This window comes from Gopherus evgoodei, chromosome 10 (genome assembly GCF_007399415.2).
Source record: "Gopherus evgoodei ecotype Sinaloan lineage chromosome 10, rGopEvg1_v1.p, whole genome shotgun sequence".
Lineage (NCBI taxonomy): Eukaryota > Metazoa > Chordata > Testudines > Testudinidae > Gopherus > Gopherus evgoodei.
The window spans coordinates 75,455,211-75,464,314 of NC_044331.1; the positions used below are offsets into that span (position 1 = coordinate 75,455,211).

The window sequence follows — 9,104 nt, forward strand, 5'->3', positions numbered from 1 at the left end:
CATCCAGAGGCGTCGCTATGCTCTACCACCACCACAGTCCTTCATCTGGCGCCCGCCAGACGAAAATGTTGGGGACCACCGGGCTAATACGTTGAAAATTGCTGAAGCAGCTTCTAGTGCTCTGAATTTGATGTGTTGATTCTGATCTATGAAGTGGACTCAGACCACCCCTCCCCTCACACTGTACTGGCATAGTTTCAATCAACAGAGGTGGACACAGTGTTACCATCTCTCATGATTTTGTCAAGAGTCTCATAGTTACTGGTTTCTTTTAAATCCCCAGCTCCTGGACTCAAGGGAATGTGTGATGATTCCAGCCTTCATTCTTAAAGAAAAAGTAAGTTTCTAGCTCTGTGGATGTGAAAAAAGCTTCAAAGTGTGACCCTAGTGAACTCTAAAGGCTCAAAAAGCAGAAGGCAAATAAACACACCACATCTATTATTTTTTAGATGATCTAACGATTTTAAAGCCAATCATGATTTTTTTGGTGAGCCTGACTCATGATTTTTGAACATTTTGGGTTGGCAATATTGTCAACCTGAACTCCTCTTGATCTGAAAGGGAGGGGAACTGCTGGTGGAGCCCCCTCAGCTCTAGAACAAAGTCTCTCCTTCCCCCACTCCAAGATAGCCCAGGTCTGTTGACCTTTAGAGCACAATGCCAGGTATTTCTATTTGCATGGAATGATGCAAACATAGGCTCATGAGATGAAACAGATTTGCTAACAAGTAAAAGAGCTGTGGCTCTTTAATTTTGTTTCTGTAATTTACAGAAGGGGTGCTTAAGAGTCTGTATAGACACTCCTTATTTAGACATACAAACCTCCCCTCCCCGAGAAAACCAACAAATGAATTATCCTATGCACAGGAGGCCCCTGGATCTCAAGCTCATACTCACTATGCTAACAGCAGCAACTCCAACCATCACTCAAGCATATTTCAATGACTAGAGAATGTTTGAACTGTAATTGGGTATAGGGGTGATTTCTTCACCTTCTACATTCCCAAGTGGTTTAAAAAAATTATATGTGAGGCTTAGACTGGAAAATGTCAAGGTTTGTGTCTTTACTCTCCAAAGACTAATCATGTTCTGTGAGATTGGTGAACCCATATGAGTTAACTGAATGCTATTTTGGATCAAGAGTGAATATTTATCAAAGAAATAACCATCAATAGTAACTGTTGATGGTATTCATTATCCTGTCAGCCATGATGTAGTCAGTTACATTGACCACTTTCCTTCTGACCCAAACAAGAAACTATCCAGATCTACTTAGGGCTGATGGAATGTGGGATTTATTACAGTAATTTTGCATTGTGCAATTTATTAAGTGTCTTATTGATTCTATTCCAAGTGAATTGCAGAGGGTACCCAGAAACAAATTTCAACAACAATGGCCCTTTACAATTAAGTCAGGAGTAAAGGTGGCAGTGATGCCGGTAGTTTTATTACAAAACAATCTATATCTTGAAGACATATTAAGAATGGACGGAAGGTAACAGTCATTAAGTACCAATTCAATCATACAATGTAAGGTCTAATTAATTACAAAGCCATGTGTATACTTCTAAGGGCTGACATAGTTCTATTACAACACTTATCTACTGAATTTTCTTTAATTACAAAGTCGGCTTTAATGTAAGAAAATTCAATAGATAAGTCTGCTGTAACATAACCACACCAGCTCTTAGAGGTGTGCAGCTGCCATGATCAAGAAGAAAATGATATTGTCCTGTGACAGACTAATGAAGAATCAACCATACTTACTACAAATCAAAAAAACACTAATCAAGAATCAATACCCAGAATATTTTACCTGTACAGTGAAAGACTATTGAAGGTCATGTATTGCTAATCCCTCACAAGTTTCTGAATTCAAATATGCAAACCCAAAACATTGTGGGTCAAGACCAATTTATACAGCAGCTTGTGGAATTCCCAGTAATGACATGACATTTCTCCCTGGATTCTCAAACTAATAGAAGGGTTATGGTTTTTCTGCATTATTATAAAGAGCCAAGTGTGTCCAAGGAGAACAATCAGCTTGCTCACATAAGTGCAATTCACAACTGAATTCAATAGTATTCTCCAACTCCACCCTTTCTATTGCCTCATAAAATGTGTCTGATTCAGACAAACCTCTGATCAAGCACAAACCTTTTCGCTTGTGCAGCCATAATGAGAGTGCACATCTGTACAGCATCCTGGAACTTTTCTATTCAAAGTCCACAACTTAAGTTATGGACTGGAGTGTCTAGCAACAGTTTCTCTGAAGTCCCTACTCAAATATGAACTTTTCAGTCACTCTCAAATAATTCAGGTTGTGAACTAAAAAAAAAAATCACTCAATGCTCCTCACAGTTTTAATTGGTTTAGTCCATTTCAGTATGGACATTAATTTGAAATAGCTCCACAGATTACACTTTACGCTTTTTTTAAAGCTGAATGTAACTGTTAGATTTCTGTTCGAAGTAATCACACATGCTGGCACAGGCACTGCTTTGGTGTTAGTGCGTAATTTTAATTGTTTTCTCATGCAGTGAAGCCTGGCTCATTTCCATTTTTGTGGTGCTCTATTTTAAAAGTAAAAAACAAATAGAAAATAGCAACAAACGTATACAAGGAACATCAGAGTTATGACTCACCAGGTCACAGTACAGCCAGAGGTCCCTAAACCTTCATTAATTGTAGTCAGGAGGAGCAAGAATGGGAGCACTTATTTTATGTTTGAAGAGCAGTTATTCAGTTTGTTCTTTGACACTCAGGCCATGTCTACATCTAAAATTTTGCAGCGCTGGTTGTTACAGCTGTATTAGTACAGCTGTATAGGGCCAGCGCTGCAGAGTGGCCACACTTACAGCAACCAGCGCTGCAAGTGGTGTTAGATGTGGCCACACTGCAGCGCTGTTGGGCGGCTTCAAGGGGGGTTCCAGGACGAGAGAGCAAACCGGGAAAGGAAACCAGCTTCGCCGCGGTTTGCTCTCTCGGTCCCGGAGCCAGCCAGCAAACCGCAGGGAAGGAGACCTGCTTGCTCGGGGTTCCGGGACCGAGAGAGCAAACCGGGAACGCCGCGGTTTGCTCTCTCGGTCCCGGAGCCAGCCAGCAAACCGCAGGGAAGGAGACCTGCTTGCTCGGGGTTCCGGGACCGAGAGAGCAAACCGGGAACGCCGCGGTTTGCTCTCTCGGTCCCGGAGCCAGCCAGCAAACCGCAGGGAAGGAGACCTGCTTGCTCGGGGTTCCGGGACCGAGAGAGCAAACCGCGGCGAAGCTGGTTTCCTTTCCCGATTTGCTCTCTCGGTCCCGGAACCCCGAGCAAGCAGGTCTCCTTCCCTGCGGTTTGCTGGCTGGCTCCGGGACCGAGAGAGCAAACCGCGGCGTTCCCGGTTTGCTCTCTCGGTCCCGGAACCCCGAGCAAGCAGGTCTCCTTCCCTGCGGTTTGCTGGCTGGCTCCGGGACCGAGAGAGCAAACCGCGGCGTTCCCGGTTTGCTCTCTCGGTCCCGGAACCCCGAGCAAGCAGGTCTCCTTCCCTGCGGTTTGCTGGGTGGCTCCGGGACCGAGAGAGCAAACCGCGGCGAAGCTGGTCTCCTTTCCCGGTTTGCTCTCTCGGTCCCGGAACCCCGAGCAAGCAGGTCTCCTTCCCTGCGGTTTGCTGGGTGGCTCCGGGACCGAGAGAGCAAACCGGGAAAGGAAACCAGCTTGATTACCAGAGGCTTCCTCCTTCCACGGAGGTCAAGAAAAGCGCTGGTAACTGTCTACATTGGATTACCAGCGCTGGATCACCAGCGCTGGATCCTCTACACCCGAGACAAAACGGGAGTACGGCCAGCGCTGCAAACAGGGAGTTGCAGCGCTGGTGGTGCCCTGCAGATGTGTACACCTTCAAAGTTGCAGCGCTGTAACTCCCTCACCAGCGCTGCAACTTTCTGATGTAGACAAGCCCTCAGATGGGAAGGCTAACAAACATTTTTACAGAATAGCAGCAACAATTAACCAGATCTGAAACTTGCAACATGCGAAGACTTCCTCTGTCTCTCCATACATTTGAGATTCTTCAAAAAGAGAAAAAACAAAACAAAACACACACACACACCACAGCAGTTACTCCTGTACTATCCATTTTCCACTTCCAGGTGGGTGTGCTGAAGTAATGGAGTCTGTGTATTCAAAAGCAGAACATTAACACTACTGCTTTTCACTTCAATCATCAAAAAGTTTCAAAGTTACTTTGAAACTTAGCCTTGATTAACAAGCAAAACCCTAGTTAACCAGTGATTATTTACTTTAAACCGAAGCAAGACTAATGTATTTGAAGATTGCCCCACAATGCCAGAAAAAGCTAGCAAGGCTCTGAACCATCACCTGTACTATATGGAAAAGTAAATTTTGGATCACAGGTTTACTTATTTCAGCATTTTGTTTTTAAACCGTGACCTCCCACAAGGAGGAGATGTCTAAGAACCATGCATTCATGCTTAATTTGCAACAAGATACAGGAAAAGTAAGAGGCTGTGGAGTCAGAAAGGAAGAAGTGGGAGTTTTAGTAATAAAGGAAAAAAACAGTTGACATCAGAGTCAATATGACAAACTAACTGCACCAACTCAAGCCATTTTATTTAATCCATATACAATGACCAAGTACCACTTCCAGAGGCACCTTAGAAAAAACGCAATGCAAACCATCAAGAGGGCATAATCTATTCTCTATCAGAGAGAAACTTAATCATATTGGGGAATAAAAGGTGACCTTTTAATCCTAGATATTTACACTCCATTTCTAGCAGAGATCCCAAAACTCTAGAAGCTTTAACAGAACTGCTCTTTGATAATGCAGACGAGTAGCGTGGAAAGAGGAGCTAAAATGCAGTTCAACTGTCAGCAATAGGGTCAAGCAGAATTAATTTTTTATAATAATAAAAATGTTTAAATTCTGGAGCACAAGACCCCAGGGATGAGGGGTTCAGGGTGTGGGAGGGGGGCTCAAGGCTGGAGCAGAAGGTTGGGGTTTGTGGGGATGAGGGCTCTGGGGTGGGGCTGCGGATGAGGGGTTCAGGGTACAGGAGGGAGCTCAAGGCTGCGGCAGAGGGTTGGGGTGCAGACTCTAGGGTGGGGCCAGAGCTGAGTGGTTTGGGGTGCAGGCTGCCTACCGGGCTGTACCGGGGAGAGGACTCCCCCAACTACTCTCTCACTGCAGCAGCTCGGGGCTGAGGGAGGGGCACCTCTCCCCACCATAGGAGGTCTGAACTGGGGCTGGCCAGGAAGGGCACCTCTCCCCACTGCAGCCATGAGCCCCTGCGCAGGGCTTAACAGGCAGCTCCATGGCCATGTAGCTTAGAGGGAACTTAGGTTTGAACATATTAGCCACTGAAAATAAGTTTGTTCTACGATACTGTATTTCGACTCCACCTATTAAACCCAGGTTGAAATTACAGGCAGCTCCCCAACATCCATGGAGAAGAATGAACTATTTTGAAAGGCAAGAGTACACCTACTTTTTGTCAGCTGCGATCACTAAAAACTCAGACAGATGCAGTCTACTTGTCGAGGAGAGGGGCAAGATAAAGTTATTATAACCAGGGTTTCTCTCACAGTTCTGTCCCACTTCTTTTTCTCCCCTCACACATTCCACTGCTCTTTACCATCATTTTAATTCAGTTTAAGGTAGCACCAAAATAAACAAACTAATCCAAGATTCACACTGCTCACTTTTGGGTATACTTGAAACCTAGTGATACTCTTCTCTTTCCTCCCTTTTCGCCCATTCTGGAATACCAGGGGGAAAAAGAGAGAAGCAAGTTGTTAAGCTATGGATTTTGTGGCCTGAGCTCTCCTTGTGTATTATATGTGCCCACTTCTTTCTCCTGCAGTGGAATATAAAGCCAACCCACAGCACTTGCCACCACAGGGAACTCCTTTTTTCCTTCCCTTGCTACTACCCATTTTCAGTGACGTGACTCATGCTTCTTAAAAGCAATTCAGGTAGTGGAATTAAGCTACGAATGGTCTTCCCATTCAGTTTGGATGGACGGGGAAGCTTCTGAAGGAGATCCTGACTGCAAGAGTCACTTATTTGACTCGTGCTTAAAGAGAGCGCTGTTATAAAAAGGTTATCCTTGGAAGCACATCTTATGACGTAGAAGCAATTTTCCTTATCTCAGATGGTGCACAGACCCCTTCCTTGATTTCTGCAGGAAATCCCACACCAACTACAAGTTTCCTCACAAGTATGGGTTCATGAAGAAGTGAGGAAAGTCCTATACAGATACATAAAAAAGGTAGGCAGGGACCCTTCCTCAGAGGGGAACAAGCTTTCTTGGTAGCCCTGCATTTGTATGGAGAATATAAGAAACAGCCTCGGTACACACCATGTATCTATTTTTCTGTGCACAAGGGCTCCTTGTATTCCCTTGATGACCAGCTTTTATGCACCTGTAGGATTGTTTTAAAACTGTGGTTCTCTACCAGGAATCTGTGCCTCCCCCCGGGGGGGGAGGGGGCACAAGCAGGTTTCAGGACATCTGCCAACAGGGCTAGTATTAGATTCGTTAGTGCCCAGAGCAGAAAGCTGAAGTCCCACTATGTGGGACTGCAGCCCGGGGCCCTGAACCCTTCCACCTGGGGCTGAAGCCAAAGCCTGAGCAATGTAGTTTTGTGTTGCCCCCTATGCTGTGGGGCCCCAAGCAACTGCCCTCCTTGATACCCCCTAACACCAGCCCAGGTTTTTATATGCAGAAAACAGTTGTGGCACAGTTGGGCCAGGAAATTTTTATAGCATGTTGGGGAAGGCCTCAAAGAAAAAGGTTGAGAACCCCTGTTCTAAAAGATGACTACCACCTGGTTATTATGCAGAGTACCTAAAGCCCCCAGGCAGAAGATGTGGGCAGTCAATTTCCCTAAGCTCTCTACACACTGAGGATGTTCTTGTACATCATGGCCCTGAACTCCAGCAACCATTCTACCCTCTCACCAGGAAGTCATCATGCCATAAGCCCCCAAGCACTAGGGGCTCTGCAATAAAGATGTAAGCTTTGACTGAAGGTCCAACCTCTCTCCCAGTGTCCCAATCGGAGTGCTCTCAATCTTGAGGCTATCACTCAATGGCCTCAACAGATTCTTGGGCAATCTCCTAGATACATCTCCACAAGTCTTTGGCATTAAGATTCTCCCTATTCTCTTTAAAATGTTCCCCAAATTATAGCTTTGAACTCCTGTAATCTATGCACCAATACAGGGGACCTCCCCCTCATCTTCAGGGTCATCCTCTAGGAAAGGATCCTCAACACCCACTCCTCAGGGTGGAGATCCCCTTCTCCTTCACCTTCTTCCAAGTATGGGGTTGCCCAACTCCCCTGAGGGTGTTCTCATCATGGTTTCCCAGAACATACCTATCTCCCCTTCTTCTCTGGGTCTTTGAATTTTCTCCGTGGGTGCCTGGGCCCTTTGAAAACACCCTCTTGGGTGATAATCCAGAAACCCAGGAGGCCCTGTACTCCAACTCACCTTTAGGCGACCCTCGTTCATGGCACGGCACCCCCGTACCGACAGGAGCCCCGAAAGGCTGTGCCTGCTGCCAGATGGCGGCCCAGAGCTCCACCAGCCCAGTAACTCTTTGTCCTGCATGGGGTCCCCTCCAACCTTGTCCCCACCCCCGTGGGGGCGGTTCTCAGGTGGGCCCGAATTCCAGCTGCTGTTGCACCCCGTTTTCCGGGGCAGAGTGAACCCCCCGCCCCGGCTCCAGCCCGAGGCTCGCCCCTACCTTGACCACGTTCTCGTAGATGATGGCCCGGAACTCCAGCAGCGCCTTCTGGTCGAACTCGCGGCCGTGGATGATCCGCATCTGCTTGAGGAAGGTGGACTTGCCGCTCTCGCCGGCGCCCAGCAGCAGGATCTTGACCAGGCGGCGCACGGCCCGCCGCTCCCGGGCCAGCATCGCGTCGATCTCCCGGCTCCGCCGCCGCGCCTCCCGCTCCGAGTCCCGGCTCCGCTCCTTGCCCTCCCGCCGCGGCTCCCCGCGGCTGGTGGCTTCGGCCGGCAGCAGGCAGCGGCTCAGGGTCCGCACCACCCCGGCCATGGCTGCTGGGGAAGGGGACGGGATCGTCGCTCACAGCCCCGGGGACCCCACCAGCGCCCCTAGCACCGGGCGGAGCCGGCCAGACGCTCGGAGCAGCCGCACTGGGGGGGCTACGGGCCGGGACCGCCCATTCCCCCGCTCCGCGAGGCGGCGGGGGGACGCTGCAAGGGGAGGGGTGTGGCCCGGGGAGCCGCCGGCCTGGCGGGCAGGGGGAGCCGGAGGGGCGCGGCCCGGACCGGGGAGGGGCTGGTGCCGCGGCGCCCCTCAGCCCGGGGGAACGGTTCAGAAGTCTGAGGAGAACGAGACGCGGCCCCGCGGCAGCTCGGGGCGGGGAGGGAGCGGGCAGGCCCCTCGGTTACTAGCCTGGCTGGCACCTACAGAGCGCTGTCCGTGACTGCGGGGGCGGGTCTTCAGTCCGCCCATCCTACGCCTCATTGGCCAATGGGGTGTCAATCAACGTAGCCCGCGATCCGACTGGGCGCGCGGCATTAAGGGAGAGTGGGCGGGGGAAGGCAGGAGGAGGGGAAAAGGGGAGGAGCTCCCACGGCGGGGGAGGGGAAGAGGAGGAGCTCCAAGAGGGGAGGCGGGGTAAAGGGCGGAAGCGCCAATAAGAGAGGAGACATTGGGACAAAGGGGCGGAGTCCCTAAGGAGGCGGAGCAAAGAGGCGGAGCCTTAAGAAGGGCGTGGTCGAGGGGAGGTGGAGTTGTTGGCCCAGGGAAAAGGGAGGAGGTGTTAGGGGAGGGGAAAGAAGGCTGGTATTATCCTGTCTGTCCCAGTGTCTGGCTTTCACGGATGTTCTCATCATTGGTGGGGAAAGACTGGTGCTAAAAAATTCCCAGCCAGATATGTTGCTTCTCCCTCCCTGATTCTTGAGCCCGGAGTTGTTGGTTGAGAGCTGGAGTTGCCAATGAGTTTGGAATAAAGTCAAATCAGAGATATAGTTAACACTGCAGTAGAAACTTCCCTTACAAAGATTATTAAGAAAACAGTGTCAGGATGGGTGTACTGAAAGACGCTGGCGAGCTTCTAATTAT

General features: G+C 49.1%; 1 protein-coding gene across 1 annotated transcript in view; it reads right to left on the bottom strand.

Moving 5' to 3' along the window:
- Window positions 1–8,121, bottom strand: part of GNA12 (G protein subunit alpha 12) — a 71,163-nt gene extending 63,042 nt beyond the window's left edge. The window contains exon 1 of the mRNA XM_030578427.1: window positions 7,755–8,121. Within this exon, the coding sequence (XP_030434287.1) occupies window positions 7,755–8,069 (315 nt within the window). The 5' untranslated portion in view covers window positions 8,070–8,121. The remainder of the gene's footprint in view (window positions 1–7,754) is intronic.
- Window positions 8,122–9,104: the final 983 nt, after the last annotated feature.